At 37.3% G+C, this 19864-nt stretch overlaps 1 protein-coding gene across 1 annotated transcript; it reads left to right on the top strand.

The window, feature by feature from the left end:
* The first annotated feature begins 14845 nt into the window (after positions 1-14845).
* On the top strand, positions 14846-17993 carry LOC141698034 (BTB/POZ domain-containing protein At3g22104-like). Its single transcript, XM_074502639.1, has 3 exons — positions 14846-15120; positions 15757-16863; positions 17069-17993. The coding sequence occupies exons 1-3, from the start codon at positions 15058-15060 to the stop codon at positions 17519-17521; spliced, it is 1623 nt and encodes a 540-aa protein (XP_074358740.1). The 5' UTR covers positions 14846-15057; the 3' UTR covers positions 17522-17993.
* The last annotated feature ends 1871 nt before the right edge of the window (positions 17994-19864 follow it).

The following is a 19864-nucleotide window of genomic DNA, read 5'->3' as shown; positions in this document are numbered from 1 at the left end:
GATGGTTCTCATGGCCTTGGCTTCTGCCCACTTAGTCATATAATCGATCGCCACCAGCACATAACGTAGATCCCTCTTCGCTCGGGGGAAAGGACCCATGATGTCAATTCCCCAAACTGCAAATGGGATCGGGGAGAGGACTGACCCGGGGAGGCTTGAACTTTGCTTTGGCACATTGCTGAACTGTTGGCATTTACTGCATTTCTTCACATAGGAAACTGCATCGGCGTGGATGGTGGGCCAATAATAGCCTTGTCTGATGACTTTTTAGGCTAGAGCTTTAGCGACTAAATGATCCCCGCAGATTCCTTCGTGTACCTCCCAGAGACAATAATCTGCTTCGTCCGGGTCAACGCATTTTAAAGTCGGGGTAGTGAAGGTTCGCCGGTATAGCTGATTATCTTCCAGAAAGAAACGGGCAGCCTTATACTTGAGGTATCGCGCTTTGTTCTGGTCTTCCGGCAGGGTCCCGTCCTTAAGATAAGCTATGTAAGGAGTCATCCAGTTGTCCGGGCTGCTAACACATAATACCTCGGGCCGGTCAGTGCTGGGTGCGCCGAGCTCCTCGAAGTAAACCAAACTGCTTAAATCTGAAGTATTCTGGACGAGCTTGGACAGCTCATCTGCCTTCGCATTTTCTTCTCTATTTATTTGCAAGATGGTCGAGTCCAGGATGGTTTCCAGGACACTTCTCACCATTTCCTGATATCGAGCAAGTTTGGGATCCTTTGCAATATATTCACCGCTGGTCTGCCTTACCACAATTTGAGAATCACTATAGATGGTTAAACATCTTACCCCAAGGGATTTGGCTAGCCTGAGTCCGGAGAGGAGAGCTTCATATTCAGCCTGGTTGTTTGTTGCTCTGAAAGTGAAGGTTATGGCTTGTTGGATTCTGAATCCGCCCGGGCTGGAAAGGATTAGGCCAGCCCCGGACCTCTCAGCTGTTGCCGAACCATCAACATGTAATGTCCAAGAACTTCGGTTGCTGGTCTCCTTTTCTTCTCTGGATTGGATTTTAGGTGTCTCCGGGACTTCAGGAAAGGTACATTTCATGACGATTTCGGCCAACGCCTGGGCTTTTATAGTTGTCCTTGGGACAAATTTGATGTTGAACTGGCTCAATTCAATCGCCCAGTTGACCAATCTCCCGGAGGCATCTGGCTTATGGATGATTTTCCGAAGTGGTTGGTTAGTGATTACCCTGATTTCCCGGCCTTGGAAATATTGCCTTAGCTTCCTGCTCGAGTGCACAAGAGCCAGGGCGAATTTCTCCAAGTTTGGGTACCGGGTTTCGGCGTCCTTCAGGACTTGACTTACATAATATATCGAGCTTTGTGAACCATTTTCCTCCCGGACGAGTGCAGAGGATACCGCTCTTTCTCCGGCTGCAATATAGAGATAAAGAGGCTCTTCGGGCTTTGCTTTTGAAAGAATAGGTGGGTTCATCAGGTGTTCTTTGACTTCCTCGAACGCTGTTTGGCAATCCGGGGTCCAGTCGATCAGGTTTTTGTTCCGGGCTCCTTTTAACAGCTCAAAGAAAGGCAAGCACCTTTCTGCCATTTTTGGGATAAATCTGCGAAGGGCTGCTAAGCACCCTGCAAGCTTCTGAATATCTTTCTGAGTCTGGGGGACTGTCAACTCCATTATAGCTTTGATCTTTTCCGAGTTGGCTTCTATTCCCCGTTCACTGACCAGAAAACCAAGAAACTTCCCAGAGGGGACCCCGAACGCGCATTTTTCCGGGTTCAGCTTCATGTTATACTTTCTCAAATTGTCGAAGCATTCCTTGAGGTCCTTGACGTGATCCGGGACTGTGACTGACTTAGAGATCATATCATCGACATAAGATTCCATGTTCCTGCCCAGTTGACTTTTGAAGATGGTGTTCATCATTTTCTGGTACGTTGCCCCGGCGTTGATTAATCTGAACGACATTATAACAAAAGCGTAGACAGCCCGGTGTGTAGTGAACGCCGTCTTCGCGATAGCTGCCGGATTTATTTTGACTTGGTTGTGCCTCGAAAAAGCATCCATGAAGCTTAGCATAACATGGCCCGAAGTTGCGTCTATCAACTGGTCAATGTTGGGTAGGGGGTAGGAATCTTTAGGACACGCCGAATTGAGACTGGTGTAATCAACACACATTCGCCAATTTCCGTTGGGCTTCTTGACTAGCACCACATTTTCTAGCCAATCTGGATACTTAATTTCACAGATAATATCTGCCTTCAATAATTTTTCAACCTCTTGATCGATTGCCTGCTGCCTTTCCAGGGCAAAGTTTCTTCGTTTTTGCTTTATTGGTCTTTGTTTTGGATCTACATCCAGGCTGTGCATCGCCACAGATTTATCAATCCCCGACATGTCTTCCGGGGTCTAGGAGAATACATCAGCGTATTCTTTCAATAGATCAATAAGCTGTTTTTGGAAGGTGGTTTCCAGGCCTTTACCGATTTTGATCTTCCGGGTGGGGTTCCCGGGTTCCAACACTACTTCAATTGTCTGTTGGACAGGTTCGACCTTCGTCTTCTCCTTGCTCTCCACAAATTTCTGAATTCGGGCATCCGCGGTGGTTACACTTGAAGGATTTTTAGCATATAAACGCAGCGAAAATGTAAATTTAAATCTTAAAAAAAACGAAACCCTCCGCAGGATCCATGCGAAAAATAAAATTTAATTCGTAGTTCAGTATGTTTACCTTAAGAAGCTTTACGTTAATGGAAAGATGGAGGTCTTTAGTGGCGATCCAAAAATGATGAACGGAGATCCTTAGCAGCTGCTCCTCAAGTGTGAAGCACTCCACCGGTATCCACCAAGAAAACGATGTAATGAAGGAGGAGGAGATGGAGAGAATTAAGGTTTTGTAAATCTTTTTGGTTGAGGCAAAAATAGGGTCTATAATAGTATATTTATAGGAAAAATTTTCAGCTGAAAATTTTCCCATAAAATATTATTATTATTAACCCTTTATTATTCTCACTAATAATTAAAACACCTTTTAATTATTAATCCTTTTTCTAAACTCTTTAGAAATAATTCTCTCACTCGATTTAATTTCCAAAAATTAAATTCTTAATTAATAATATTAAGAACCTTTTCTTAATTAATTTATAATCAATTAAATCTCATTTAATCAATTATTAAATTTGTCAATTAATTATTTATTTCATAAATAAATAATTATCAGCCATTATAAATTAATTCCTCCACCATTAAATCATTCTCTTTTATGGTGTGACCCTGTAGGTTCAATATTAAGCCGGTAGTAGAAATAAATAATAATAAAACTATTTTATCATTATTTATATATATTCTCTAATTCATTAAATATGATTAATTAATTAATCATATTTATTCTACATCGTGAGGGATACTTCTCAGCATATCACGACTATCCGGATAATACGAATTCACTGCATAGAATACCAAGAACCTATTCAGTGAGTATTTACCGTACAATTAATTCCTTCTAGCCTGCAATGTCACGATTAAATACAAGGCATGGAACTTGTGTCAAGCCTATCTTATTTAATCACTTGCTTTCCCATTCACTATGCTTAGTTCTATTTAATGTAAATTAGAAACTCCTTTCTAATTTCATTCACTCTGGCCAGAGATTCCAGAACTAGCATAAGTGGATCAGCATTGAACATTCTCTTCCTTCACTGGAAGGGGTAGATCCTTTATTGATCATACACTATCTTCGTATACAAATTCCTATACCTTGTAGAGCCCTTATAATTCTCCCTGGAGACTAAGAACTAAACCAAAGCATAGTTCAATGTACACAAGATGACTATGATGATCTCAAGTCTAAGGATACTTGTACAACTATCACTATGTGAACAACTGCTGACACGTGAGTGAACTCCATCAGTTGTTCAGCTGTGTGAGTCATGTTCAGTGAACTTATTCTATAATAAGCACCTACATACTAGCTATAGTGTCACCACACAAATATCTATGAGAATAGACATCCTTCATAATGAAGCAAGCATAGTATGTACCGATCTTTGCGGATTATTAATTACCAGTTAGTAATCCTATGACCAGGAACTATTTAAGTTTAGAGTTATCATCTTTTAGGTCTCATTATTATGATCTCATCACAATCCATAAAAAGCTTTACTCTAAAGTGTGGTATATCTTATTTAAACATTTAAATAGATAGAGCCCGCAATAAAAACAAAACAAGTCTTTTATTAATATCAATGAAATCAAAACAGATTACATAAAAGTTATTCCTAAATCCTCATACATGATTGAACTTAGGACATATCTCTTTCAATCTCCCACTTGTACTAAAGCCAATCACTCTGGTATCTAATACCCATCTTGTCTTTATGACGATCAAAGTGACTATGAGAAAGTGGCTTTGTGAGTGGGTCTGCTACGTTGTTATGTGTGTCAACTCTCTCGACGTTGACATCTCCTCTATTTTCAACTCAGATTCACCACCAAAAACAAGAAAAATGTCCTGAGTCCTTCGCAAGTACTTAAAGATGTTTTTCACTGCTTTCCAGTGGTCTTCACCTGGATTGGACTGATATCTACTCGTCACACTAATTGAATTAGCAACATCAGGCCTTGTACCCAACATCGCGTACATGATAGATCCTATTGCTGAAGCATAAGGAATCTTACTCATACGCTCTCTTTCCTCAGGTGTCTTAGGAGACATTTTTTCGGAAAGGGACACTCCATGGCTCATCGGTATGAGACCGCTTTTGGAGTTTTCCATGCTAAACCTTTTAAGCACTTTCTGGATGTATGTACCCTGGGTAAGACCTATCATTCTTCTAGATCTATGTCTATAGATCTTCATATCGAGAATGTAGGATGCTTCTCCCAAGTCCTTCATGGTGAAGTTCTTTGATAACCATACTTTGATTGATTGTAGCATCGGTATATCATTTCCTATAAGAAGTATGTCATCCATATACAATACAAGAAATGTTACCGCGCTCCAACTAACCTTCTTGTAGACACATAGTTCATCTATGTTTGTGATAAAACCAAACTCTTTGATTGTCTCATCAAAACGGATGTTCCATCTACGAGAAGCTTGCCTTAAACCATATATGGTTCTCAACAGCTTACACACTAGGTGTTCATTTCCCTTAGAAAGAAAACCCTCTGGCTGTGTCATATACACTTCCTCCTCAAGTTCCCATTGAGGAAGACCGTTTTCACGTCCATTTGCCAGATCTCATAGTCGTAGTAAGCGGCAATCGCAAGCAAAATCCGAATTGATTTTAATAGGGCTACAGGTGAAAAAGTTTCATCAAAGTCAATCCCTTGCCTTTGTTTGAATCCTTTTGCCACGAGCCTGGCCTTATAGGTCTCCACCTGGCCATATGCTCCAATCTTTCTTTTGTATACCCACTTGCATTCAATAGGCTTAACACCTTCAGGCGCCTCAACCAGAGTCCATACTTGGTTGGTATACATAGATTCCATTTTGAATTTCATGGCACTATGCCATTTCTCTAAGTCAACACTACTCATAGCCTCATTATAGGTCACAGGGTCGTCATCATCAATGATTGACAACTCATTGCCATTCTCAATGACAAGGCCATAATACCTCTCAGGTTGGCGAGACACTCTCCCTGTCCTACGAATGGGCTGTTCCACAGAAGGTTGTTCAGTCTGAACAGGTGTTTCCACTTGATCAATAGTAGTTTGTGCTTCTTGAACTTCATCAAGTTCAATTTTGCTCCCACTGTTTCCTTCAATGATAAACTCCTTTTCCAAGAAGGTAGCATGTCTGGAGACAAACACCCGATGATCGGTGTAAAAGTAATACCCCAAAGTCTCTTTAGGATATCCCACAAAATTATATTTATGGATCAAGATTCCAGCTTATCTGGGTCAACTTTCTTGACATAAGCTGGACATCCCCAAATCTTAACGTGTTTAAGACTCGGTTTCCTTTCTTTCCATATCTCATATGGTGTTTGAGGAACAGATTTGGAAGACACCTTATTCAGTAAATATGCTGAGGTTTCCAATGCATAACCCCATAGGAATACTGGAAGATTCGCATAGCTCATCATGGACCGAAACATTTCTAACAAAGTTCGATTTCTCCTTTCAGATACCCCATTTAACTGTGGAGTATATGGAGGAGTCCATTGGGAGACTATACCATTTTCTTTGAGATAATCTAGAAACTCTCCATTCAAGTATTCACCACCTCGATCTGATCGAAGAGTTATAATACTGTGTTTGGTTTGTTTCTCCGCTTTATGTTTATATTCTTTGAACTTTTCAAAGGCTTCAGACTTGTGTTTCATCAAATACAAATATCCGAATCTAGATCTATCATCTATGAAAGTAATGAAGTACGAAAATCCATCATGGCTTGCATAGACATTGGTCCACATACATCTGTGTGTACCAATCCTAGCAAATATGCAGCCCTCTCTCCATGTCCACTAAATGGAGATTTGGTCATTTTACCCAATAGACAAGACTCACATGTAGGATATGATTCAAAATCAAAGGGGTCAAGTAACCCTTCCTTATGCAATGTCCGCAGTGTATTTTCACTAATATGACCTAGCCTACAGTGCCATAAATAGGTCAGATTTTTATCATCTCATTTTCTTTTATTAGTTTGTTCAATCTGAAGTAAATCATGCTCTACGTCGCATACATACATACCATTATTTAAAATTCCACGTCCATAAAGAACATTATCTCTAAGGATAGAACATTCATTATTCTTAATAATAAATGAAAAACCATCCAAATCCAACATAGGGATTGAAACAATATTCCTCATAATAGAGGGAACGTAATAATAATTATTCAAAATAATAGTCTTGCCCGTAGGCATATGTAAACTAAATGAACCTACAGATATGGCCGCAACCCTTGCTCCATTGCCCATACGTAGAATCACCTCATCTTTTTCAAGAGTCCTACTTCCCTTTAGTCCTTGCAACGAATTGCAAATATGAGAACCACAGGCGGTATCTAATACCCAAGTAGAAATTTGACCTAGTGACATATTAACTTCGATCATGAACATGCCTGAATCAGAAGCGGTAGTCTCACTACCCTTCTTCTTCAATTCTACAAGGTAAACCTGCAGTTCCTCTTCCAGTGCCCCAACTTTTTACAGTGAAAACAAACAGCTAAATTAGGACCAGTCAACTTGTGAGCATCTAGTATACTCTGGAGTGATAGTGCAGAAGACATGACGAATATAGTAAATCTATAAATGATAAACACATAACAATACTTAGCAAATATTCAATTTCATTTCAAAACACTATATGAATCGGGTCTTTATTCATAAGTGTCTCCCACTAGTTTATCTAATTTTTTCAACCCCCTAAGTGAAAATTAAGCATTCATAATGCTAGTGGGAATAGGGATCCTAAATTCCATCACACAACCTCGGCTGTGGCACGAAACATCATGTGATGTTCAATAGGTAGACAACTCTTGTCAATTACATCTTATGTTATTCCCTAATATAAGTTTAGCCTCTTGAATAATTGAGTCACGGCTGTGGCACGACAAACTCAATATTCTAAGTCAAGTCTAACCCAACATTTCGTACAATTGAATCAGTCTCGAACGGCCCACGACTATAGCACGTACCGACCTTTAGATTCTAATTCAATGTACACATCTCTATGTAATAGACAAGTATTTCTTATTTCGAAATCAAAGCCCTCGGCTGTAGCACGAAACGACAACGATTTAAAAATAAGAACCACTTTCTACCATGTTGGAAGGCTATGACCGACACAAGCCCGTTGTGTCATTGGCCAATTACTACTTGATATTATTTAATTTTAGAGGGATTATATTACGTTACAATCATAATCATATTATAAAGAGATTCTTCCTTTTAAATTAAATATTTCAAATCAATAATCGATAATCAGATTATTCCCAGATCGGGTGGAGCATTGTCAAGAGGCGTCACTTAATAACCTTTTCTTACAGATAGAAATCTGTTGTTGACAGAATCATCATTTCTCTCAATATTGAAAATTCATATTCAATTACGTGTTTCATAAACACAAGAATCTCATGATCGTATTCATAATATTTATTGTTAAGGCAAGAAACGATTCCTATTCTAGATTTTCTAGAGCACGCCTTATATTGATTTAAGTTCACCTAAATCTATCATCGCATGATAAACATAGGCATATATCTCTATATAAAATTAAATAAATAAGTAAATATAAAGTGCAATAAAGTAAATGTGTTGGGTTATGGCCCCATCCTATGTGATCTTTATCAAGCTCATGATAAAGATCAAGGTCAATCTAATATGGTGATGAAAATAAATACAACTACTTATTAAATAAGTCTTCTTCTTTGTTTAGACTTCTTGTATGTCTCGTCTTCTTCTTTGTATCACCTCCATTGGATAGTCTTCTTGAGTCTTCAATTACATTACATGATTGAAAATAAAACTAATCTAATGAACTTACAAGAATAACTCGAGTTACATTCGAGATTTATGATTACAAAGATTGACGACATGCAAGTCGTATTTAAAACCAAAACCAAAACCATTACACTAAGGTCGAAAGGCCATAACCGTCCACCATGCTCATACAACACATAAAAGCATGTTAAAACGCATAATCTGATCTTAACATATCATATTATCCATGATCTAATCATAAAAAGAAAATATGACAAAAATCAGAAAAATCAGAATAAAATTAGAAAAATAAGAATCACTGTTTACGGGCAGTAAACGACGTCAAACGCCTTACAGACCAGTCATTGATAGCTTTAGCTATCAGTTTTGTTCATACGCTCGTTTACCTATGGAATAGGGTATTCGTTTGCGTAAATCGGACACCAGACCCAGATTTCAGCAAATCTGCAGCAGCCAATTCAGAATCCGTATCTAATATGATTCTCATAATTAGAACAAACATAAATCATGTATATATCAGTATATATACAGATTACATAATCATCTTATGATTATACAACTCACATGAATATCATATATTCAAAACCATACATATATAAATATATTATATCAACATCAAATCATGGCGAATCACGTACATGCTCAAATATCGAAAATAGTTAAACACATAAATGAATTAAAAACTTTTCGCAAGTAGCTCTGATGCCATTGAAGGGTTTTTAGCACATAAACGCAGCGAAAACGTAAATTTAAATCTTAAAAAAAATGAAACCCTCCGCAAGATCCATGCGAAAAATAATATTTAATTCGTAGTTCAGTATGTTTACCTTAAGAAGCTTTACATTAATGGAAAGATGGAGGTCTTTAATGGTGATCCAAAAACGATGAACGGAGATCCTTAGCAGTTGTTCCTCAAGTGTGAAGCACTCCACCGGTATCCACCAAGAAAACGATGTAATGAAGGAGGAGGAGATGGAGAGAATTAGGATTTTGTAAATCTTTTTGGTTGAGGCAAAAATAGGGTCTATAATAGTATATTTATAGGCAAAATTTTTAGCTAAAAATTTTCCCATAAAATATTATTATTATTAACCCTTTATTATTCTCACTAATAATTAAAACACCTTTTAATTATTAATCCTTTTTCTAAACTCTTTAGAAATAATTCTCTCACTCGATTTAATTTCCAAAAAATAAATTCTTAATTAATAATATTAAGAACCTTTTCCTAATTAATTTATAATCAATTAAATCTCATTTAATCAATTATTAAATTTGCCAATTAATTATTTATTTCATAAATAAATAATTATCAGCCATTATTAATTAATTCCTCCACCATTAAATCATTCTCTTTTATGGTGTGACCCTGTAGGTTCAATATTAAGCCGGTAGTAGAAATAAATAATAATAAAACTATTTTATTATTATTTATATAAATTCTCTAATTCATTAAATATGATTAATTAATTAATCATATTTATTCAACATCGTGAATGATACTTCTCAGCATATCGCGACTATCCGGATAATACGAATTCACTGCTTAGAATACCAAGAACCTATTCAGTGAGTAGTTACCGTACAATTAATTCCTTCTACCCTGCAATGTCACGATTAAATACAAGGCATGGAACTTGTGTCAAGCCTATCTTATTTAATCACTTGCTTTCCCATTCACTATGCTTAGTTCTATTTAATGTAAATTAGAAACTCCTTTCTAATTTCATTCACTCTGGCCAGAGATTCAAGAACTAGCATAAGTGGATCAGCATTGAACATTCTCTTCCTTCACTGGAAGGGGTAGATCCTTTACTGATCATACACTATCTTCGTATACAAATTCCTATACCCAGTAGAGCCCTTATAATTATCCCTGGAGACTAAGAACTAAACCAAAACATAGTTCAATGTACACAAGATGACTATGATGACCTCAAGTCTAAGGATACTTGTACAACTATCACTATGTGAACAACTGCTGACACGTGAGTGAACTCCATCAGTTGTTCATCTGTGTGAGTCATGTTCAGTGAACTTATTCTATAATAAGCACCTACATACTAGCTATAGTGTCACCACATAAATGTCTATGAGAATAGACATCCTTCATAATGAAGCAAGCATAGTATGTACCGATCTTTGCGGATTATTAATTACCAGTTAGTAATCCTACGACCAGGAACTATTTAAGTTTAGAGTTATCATCTTTTAGGTCTCATTATTATGATCTCATCACAATCAATAAAAAGCTTTACTCTAAACTGTGGTATATCTTATTTAAACATTTAAATAGATAGAGCCCGCAATAAAAATAAAATAAGTCTTTTATTAATATCAATGAAATCAAAACAGATTACATAAAAGTTATTCCTAAATCCTCATACATGATTGGACTTAGGACATATCTCTTTCAACGCTGTACCCGGAGTCTTTAATCATATTCACGTCCAACCGGGCCCTTTTACTGAGATGTTCTCGATTCTTCTTTCTGCTTTGCCCCTTGGGTAGAGACATTATCTTTTTTCTGTTCTCCGGCTCCATTTCTGCCATGACCAAGGCTTGACCATAGCATCTCCCTGCTATCTCCCTGTCTCCTTTCAATTCTCCGACGCCTCCCAGGGTGGGGAATCTGAGCTTTAAGTGAATAGTTGAGGGGATTGCCCTGAACTTGGTGATGGTGGGCCTTCCAAGGATCATATTATACGATGAGGTTGCGCTTATCATATAGAACTTCATCATATGAGAGATCTGCTGGGGTGTAGTTCCAAAGATAATAGGAAGATAAATTATGCCCCGGATTGGAATCATTGTGTTTCCAAATCCGTACAAGGGATCTTCAAGACAGGGGTCCATTCGGAGGTGGCCGAGCTCCATCCTGTTAAGTGTGTGCTCGTATACAATATTAATAGAGGAACCATTATCTACTAAAATTCTTTTTACCTCGTTATTTATGACATCTAGGGTTACCATTAATGCCAAATTGTGATACGGATCAAGTCCCTCATAATCAGAGTAAGAGAAGCAGATTGGCTCATCTTCCAGAGGCTAGATCATCATCACGTCATTCTCCCGGTTCGAGCTCCGGGGCGGAGAAGCTGTGCCTCCAAAGATAACATTCACCACATTTTTGCCGCTTCCCGGGGCCCTGTCTTTGTCATTCGACCTCCTTTGAAGATACTAGTTCATGTTTCCCTTCTTGATCTGGTCTTCTATGAACATCTTGAGAGAGAAGCAATTTTCAGTGGTATGGCCATGATCCTCATGATAGCCACAATGCTTGTCCCGGGCCTTGTTCAAGTTGAGGGGTGTCCATTCCGGTTCCGGATTGGGTTTTTTCTTGGCCTTGGGTTTTCTTTCATTCTTTCTTGATTCGGCGTACGTCTCCCGGGGTGGGGTTCCCCGAGATTGCTGAATATAGTTGGCTTTCCTGTCAAGCTTGTATCTTTTGTCCCTCCGGGATGACGAACGTCGCTCCGGAGACTCATCTTCGTCATGTATTCTTCTATTCATTTTCATTGACTTGAGGAAATCATTTTCCTTTACGAACTTTGACGCCAAGGCATATGCTGATGCTAGGTTCTGGGGCTCTCTATGAATCAAGTCTTTAACATAACCTTCGCAGGATATTGGGTGTAAGTTCCTTCGAAAAATGTTCACTGCCTCTTTTTATTCTAAGTTGGAGAGTTGGTTAACTGCTTCCTGGAATCTTTTGATGAATTCCGGGAGAGACTCCTTGCTTCTTTGCTGGATTGTTTCCAAATGACACATTTGCAGCTCGTTCATCCGGTTGGCCCTGAATCTCTTCAAAAATATCTCACGAAAGACTCTCTAGGAGTCCACACTCCGGGATGGATAGCGGCTGAACCATTTCTGAGCTCCCCCCTTTAGTGTTGATGCGAAGAATCGACATCTGGTTAAGTCACTATAATCATAAATATTGGAGATTTGCTCGAAATAGTTCAGATGCTCCTCGGGGTCGGCTAACCCATCAAAAGAGTCAAAATTGAAGTGCTTGAGCCCTGATTCTCTGGGGGTAGATTCCAACTTCTTGGTGAACGGGGTGGCTGCCGCGCCCACTTCCATATCGCCTTCTACTTTCCTTTTAAGATCCCGAAGGGCCCGGGCCATTTGTTCTTGCTTAGACTGCTTTTCAGGCTCTGAATCGGAAGAAACATGAATTCGGTGTGCCTTTCTTTTTAGCTTTGCCTCTTCCTACCGGATTCGCTTTTCGATAGCTTCTTGGGCTTTGGCTTCTTCTTCTTTTCGGATTCTCTCTCGGAGGGCAGCTCTATTTATTTCATCCCTGGAATCCTCTGACGGTTTCTTTAAATTCTTTGCAATCCGGTCAAAGACGGATCCCCGGGATTCTCCGGACCGTTCTCACTGATCCCCTGAGCGGGTCTCAGGTTCGGCATCATGTTTTTCCTTCCACAGGTCCATCGCAACCTGTATCTGATCCGGGGTCATGTTTCCCCAGGGGTTGGCAGAAGTTCCTGTATGCTTATGGGCAGTTTTCTCGATGACTATTCTCTGGTCTCCTGGTTGGAGATTTTGAGAGGGAGTCTGGGTTATGGGGGGCCCTTCATCTAGATCTTCCATATCTTCGTCCCTGGGTTGGGGTGGGGGTGGAAGGAAAGAAGTAGAAACGGCCGCTTTGCTCTTTCTTGTAGTCATGGTTATCAAACGGTACCACAAATTTACAGTAATATAATTCGTAAAAACAGATCTAAGAGATTGGGAGTGGCGTTCTTACTGAGGGATGGTATTCTGAGTTGCTGGGTAGGGTAGAAGTTGCGGATATGAATACCACTGGTCGGAGGTTCGACCCCTCCTTCTAGCGCCAATGATAATCCCAAATCACCTCGGGGCCTTCTCCTTGTGGGGCCCGGACTCAAGCTCCGTTTGGACAGGAATGACGGCGGCATGCGGTGTAGCTGTAGGGTGGGAACCTACAAAACAGAACCGGAGGGGGGTGGCGTCCTCGCGGCACCTCCGTCGTGAGAATGAGAAAGGGTTTTAAGGAGAAAAGGGGCAAAATGGGAATTATGCAAACGTTTGTATAGTGTGTACGTGTGTGTGTGTGTGTATGTAAGTAAATGAGAGAGAGATTGTAACCTGTAACCTTCCTTTTGTCCTGCCTTTTATAGGCCTCTCCCTAGGATTTAGGGGTTTGTACCTTTTAATCTGGACCGTAGGTGTGCCTTTTGGACTGGAGGGCATGTGGACGCCTGGGATGCGTCAGAGTACTATCGAATCCGGACCGTAGGAATATTCTGGATCCGGGGTACCTGGACGGTGGTAATGTTGCCACGCGTCCTGGACTCTTCAAGGTTAAAACTGAGTACTTCTTGGGCTCTTCTTATTGGGCCCTGAGCCTCTGTTATTGGGCCTGTATTAATATAGGCTATCATCAGACATACATATTCTTTGCAACAAATTTTAAAAAAGGAATACACATGTCGGTATTTTGGCGGTCCTTCCGCCGCTGGGCCGGTGGCTATTCTGAGCACTTGATGCTGGAAAATGATATATTTTGGATATCATTTCAAAAGAAAAACAGTACAAGAAAAGAAATCAGCAATTTATATTTGTAGAATCGGCAGTAAGATCTTACATCCCCAGATTCAAATCAAAATTCATCACTTAACTAATCAAGATTCAAGCAGTTTAATTTTCAGTATGCATACCTGCCCTGCTGCACATCAAACAAAGTGCTAAGTGGTCCACTAGTCCTTGTTCTTGTTTGTTCATGTACTGATCATATAACACAAATAATTTTTTTGACCATGTACGTACTACAAATCATACAACACAAATAAATAAATTACAATTGAAAGTTGAAACAACAAAATAAAAATCGCATCTGGTCCATCATAATAAACCTTTATGAAATATATATAGCAGGAGGGCATCATACAAATTAAGTCACAACAATTTATTAATTAAACAAGTTTTAGTGTAGATCAACTTGTTTTAAAAGAAAAGTACCAGATACCCCAAATAAAAGTAAGAGGAGGAGCCTAGTTGATTAAGCCAAAACCTGCATGGGTGAGAATATAAACTTATATAAATGAAGTTACCTAGTTGCTGCAATGAAGAAAAACATAGAAAAATATTTAAAAGCAAATCCAGCTTACAAGTTTAAGGTTATTTAAAGTTGATGATGTGGTTGACCTCTAATCTCCTAAAGAGTTCAACTACTAGGCACTAGCTATATGATTATTACTGCGTGTATAATTAATTAAGAAAAAATCTATTTATAACATACAATATTTATTTATATTAACTATTTTAATTTCGAAAATAACTTTAGTCCCAATTTTTGTGAAATCCTATTTTCTATACTTTGGTGTGCGTATATGTATGTGTGTAATGCACACGTATATGCAGTCACACACTATTCTTTCTTAACCCACACTCTTGTCCTAAATTAGTACAGCCTATTTCAGCAAAACCAAGGTCACCAGTTTAGTGTTTGTCTTGTTTCACTTGTCCAATATTGTTATGCCTTCTCATTTCATCTCTCTGTCCTTTTGGGTATTATTAATCTATTCAACTCTTTAAGTTGCAGCCTTCTCAAAAAAGACCTCTCTTTTTTTAGGTTGCTTTGTGTTTTCTTCATTTGGGTTATGGATGTCTCTTCTTATCTTCAAGTAGATGTTAATGGTGAAGAGATCTTCATGGTTCATAAGGTAAAATAATACTATTACTATGTTATAAGCTTTGCTTTCTTATTTGGCCTAATTCATTCTGGGCTGCTATGTTACTGTTAAAATCCCATAAACAAGCAATCTTGAAATTTAGTTATTCATATAGTCTGTGATTATCTGCAATTATGTTCTAGTTGTTATTTTTATTGTATGTTTTCAACCTAACTAATTTTTTTGGACCATTTATTTACATTAATTGTGTGGGGCTTATTCTCTGCAACTTTTATTCCTAGCATTAATCACTTGTTTGCCACTGTCAATATCATTTCAAAGATGGTTAGCTACTCTTTTGTTGGTTCTGGTCAATTTATATGGAGTTCTAAATGTGCATGCCCTATTTGCCCCTCTCAAGACTTGCCAATTTAAAGGCCTATCTACCACTATCTAGCATTGTGTATCACTGTGCAGTTCCCTTCTTTGCTGGGATCATACAGTGCATCTTCCGTAATTATTGCGCATTAGAACCCTTTAAAGTTTCGATTTTTATTCAATTTTTCCTTGCCACTTGCTAGAGATTTTTTAGTAGCTAGCTTTGTTATCTGTTTAATTTCCTCCCACATATTTGCTTATATTGTTTGTGATTGTAGTTTATATAAAATTTCTGATATACGTTGTCAGGAAATCATATCATCTTATTCCGGAAGAATAAAAAATCTACTTGGTAAAGCGAGAGGTGGGACACGAAACCTTAAGGTGATATTTCATGATTTTCCAGGAGGCGGCGAGGGTTTTGAGCTTATATCAAGGTTCTGCTATAGTAATGGAAAGATTGGTATAAATCCTTCGAATGTTTCGCTTTTACTTTGTCTTGCGATTTTCATGGAAATGAATGAATCTTCTTCCAGAGTCCATAATTTGTTTGAACAAATCGAGAAATCACTTGAAGAGATTAAGTATTGGACATGGTCTGAGCTTTTGGTTGTCTTAAAGCACTGTCAAAATCTATTACCTACTGTGAATTCCTCGGGTCTTCTGCATAAATGTGTCGACTCCTTGGTTGGAAGGCTTGCATTGGCCAGTGAAGCAAGCCCTTGTGCATCAACATCTTCCCCCGATAGTTCTGGACTGCGATTATCCACCGACACTAGAAGCACTGATAGCTTAAAAAATATCTTTCGAGCAACATGGTGGTTTGAGGATCTTGCATCAGTAAACCCTCATTTGGTTAAAATGTTAACCGAATCTATGGTTTTCCGAAAATTTGATCATGGGGTTATTGTCAGGTTTCTCTTCTATTATCAAAAATCTAGATTTGTTACCGCGACACTAGATGAGAAGCGCGAAATCATGGAGACAGTTGTTGAGATGCTCGACTCTTTAGATCAGAGATCTATATCTTGTAAGAGTTTATTTGGGATTCTTCAAGTTTCTCTTAATTTAAGCATTAAGAAGTGCTACAGGAATAAACTGGAAAATATGATTGGTTTACAATTGGATCAAGCAACGCTAGACAATCTGCTGATTCCATCTCCAGTAGGGGTGGATCATATGTACGATGTCAATCTTGTGTTGAGGTTTATAAGATCATTTGTAGGCACAGGATTTTGTCGCGTTCCGTTAATTCGAATGCAAAAAGTAGCTAACCTAATGGACTTGTATATTGCAGAAGTATCCCCAGATCCTTGTCTTAAACTGTCAAAATTTTGCAGCCTCATCAGGGCTATGCCTGATTCAGCAAGGGAATCATATGATGGAATCTACCATGCCATGGACATGTATCTGGAGGTAATACTTATAATAGTACTCTTCATTATTTTAAAGCTTTTTGCATCATGGTTGTAATCTTGTATAGTTATATAAACTTATAATGACATGTAAAACAGAGTGTTTGACATGGATTTTGTAAATATAGTAATCGCTTGTGAATCTATTTTTGTGTTTCTGCACCGATATTGAAAGATATGTTTTGTGAATTCGATATCTGGTTCAGGCACATTCAGGGTTATCTGAAGAAGAGAAGAAAAGACTATGTTATGCGTTGAATTATGAGAAGTTATCATCAGAAAGTTGCGAGCACCTTGCCCGCAACTCCAAATTTCCCTCAAGGTCTGCTATCGAAGCACTTGCTTCTCAGCAAAACAAGCTTAAAAGTTTGCTTGAAGACACAAATCAATCAAAACCCTTCATTGATTCACCATGTAGTTCAGTGGATACTGAAATTAAGGATAAGAAAGAAGATTCCTGTGAACAGATCGTGCTCTATGCAGGAAGGCTTCATATATCGAATGAGAACGAGAAGCTGAGAGCAAATCTGCAGGGTATGCAAAGCAGGGTCGTGGAATTGGAAAAAGTATGCAAGAAAATGCAAAACCAGATGTCTAAAATGTTGAAATCAAGAGTATCACGGCAAAGTAATGCTAGATCCTTGCCAAGGATATGTTGACGAGGATACCAGATAATGTGCACATATATACCTCAACAGTTCCCCTGCATATTCATGTACATAGCAGGAAAAAAATGGTGTTTTTGTTCTTGCAGCGTTCTTTCATTTTTTTAATGTTGCCTATTTTTTGCATGATCAGTAGAGGTGACGGCTTGATTTAGCTGATAGTAATGCGGTTTAGACAGTATGTACGACAGTGAGAGGAAGGGACTGATCAATTACTACGATCAATTACTACCGGGGTGTACAGACGAACCGCTCAACCGCACCCAACAACCGAACCGTATTTTTACGGATAACCGCGTTCAACAACCGCTCGCAACCGAACCGCATTTTAAACGCGGGTTGTTTGTGGATTTAAATTTTAAAAACCGCTCATTCGCGGTTTGGATGTGATTTTAAATTTTTGAAAATTGTAAAATCGCAACCGCAACTCGCAACATATATTTATAATAAAATATATTTCCAAAAATGTAGTCGATATCATATAAATTTAATAAGTATACATATTTATTAACTAATTTTAGGTTATTGTTAAGACTTCGTATATAAGATTCACAATCATTATAAGATATATAACCAAAATAAATATAAAATGTAATCGACATGTAATTTTATTTTTATCCTTTTCTTTTTTCTTTTCTCTCACCTTCGTATTTTTATATGTTTTTAATATTTTTATTTTTGAATGCAAACATAAACTTAAATTTATTAATATCCCAGATTTACTTTTTTTTTGCAAATTATTAATTATTTTAAAATAAGTGGTTGAACCGTAAACCGATCCGCAATAATCGCAAATTCAAAACCGCAATTGATGCGGTTAATCGCAACCGCAAATGCGGATGCAGATGACAATTTTCTAAAACCGCTCTTCACAGTTTGGTTCTACTTTTACCCCAAAACCGATCTGATCCGAACCGCGTACACCCCTAATGCTTTATATGCAATTAGCTCTTTACCCTGCGCAAGACATAGACAATTCTATAATAATTATTAAGTTTTCTAAAATATAAGATAAATCTACGTATTTATGATAAGTAATTTAGTGCTAAATTAGTTATATGATCGATTATTAAGTTTTCTAAAATATAAGATAAATCTACGTATTTATGATAAATGAGTTAGTGCTAAATTAGTTATATGATCGATATCTTAACATGATAATATTTTGTAATATTAATAATCTCTTTTATTTAATTATTCTTTTAAACAAAAAAATTTGATATTTATTAAATTGACATGAGTTTATTTTTGTTCATAATCTAAATATAATAATTCAATATGAAAGATGACAAACAAATTATATGTATATATTGTTACACGCATGCGTATTTTTTGTTTTATAATTTACTTTTCAGAGTACGCAAATTATAATTATTTTATAAATGTCTCTTCATATTGATTTGCATGTGTATTCTGAAAATGTCATTCTAAATTTATTAACAAATTCCTTCACATACGATTAACAATCATTGTCATAGTAAATTTGGCGTTTACGAAAACTCTAATTTGACTAAGTTTATGTTTAGTTTGGCTCGAACGATGTTCTAATAACATTCTACAGTACCATTACCATTAAATATATTTTATATTTTTCATACTCGAGTGCATTAACTCTAACAACGATTTTTCCTTGAATATAATCGGTAGCATGATATATCCCCTCAAAATGATAAATTCTAATTATCGAATTTTGTTAAAATTATAATCTGATAAATATATTTAATGTAAAATACTAAACTGTCAATATAAATAATTAAATTGTAATGTTTATATGATAAAGACTAATACATGTATGTTAAATTCAATTCAATTCCTATATAAATATTAAATACAATGATAAAGACTAATTATTGTCTCAAAACAAAAGTTTTATATCATCCATTGTCTCTCTTAAAAGATTACATTCAAAGGGTATTTATAGGCTTAGACAATAACCCAAACCCAATAGGATTCCAAGAGAAATTCAATATCAGCTTGAATTAGCCAATATCTGAATCCTTCTAGGAAACAAATTTAAAAACCAAATCCGAATAGAAAAAAGACAAAAACCAAATCCAAATAGGAAAATAAAATCCTAAGTGCTTAAAACAAGAAAAACCCTTTCAAGTGAAAGGTAAAAACTTGCAAGCAAAATTCGAATTAATAATTATATAATAATCAGCTACTTGTCCAACTTCATGCATCGCTCCTTTATTCCTTGTTGTCCAAGTAAGCTGCATAACCCATGTTTGCATCCTCTCCAATTGAACATCACCACGAGCACACATAACCAAATCCAAATTAACATATTCATTCCTTGATCCTCATCAGATTTCTAGAGTCGTTTGCCTTACACAT

The sequence above is a fragment of the Apium graveolens genome, chromosome 11 (assembly GCF_009905375.1).
Source record: "Apium graveolens cultivar Ventura chromosome 11, ASM990537v1, whole genome shotgun sequence".
NCBI lineage: Eukaryota > Viridiplantae > Streptophyta > Magnoliopsida > Apiales > Apiaceae > Apium > Apium graveolens.
The sequence above is the reverse complement of the archived record's forward strand: the minus strand, read 5'-3'. Positions and strand labels throughout refer to the sequence as shown.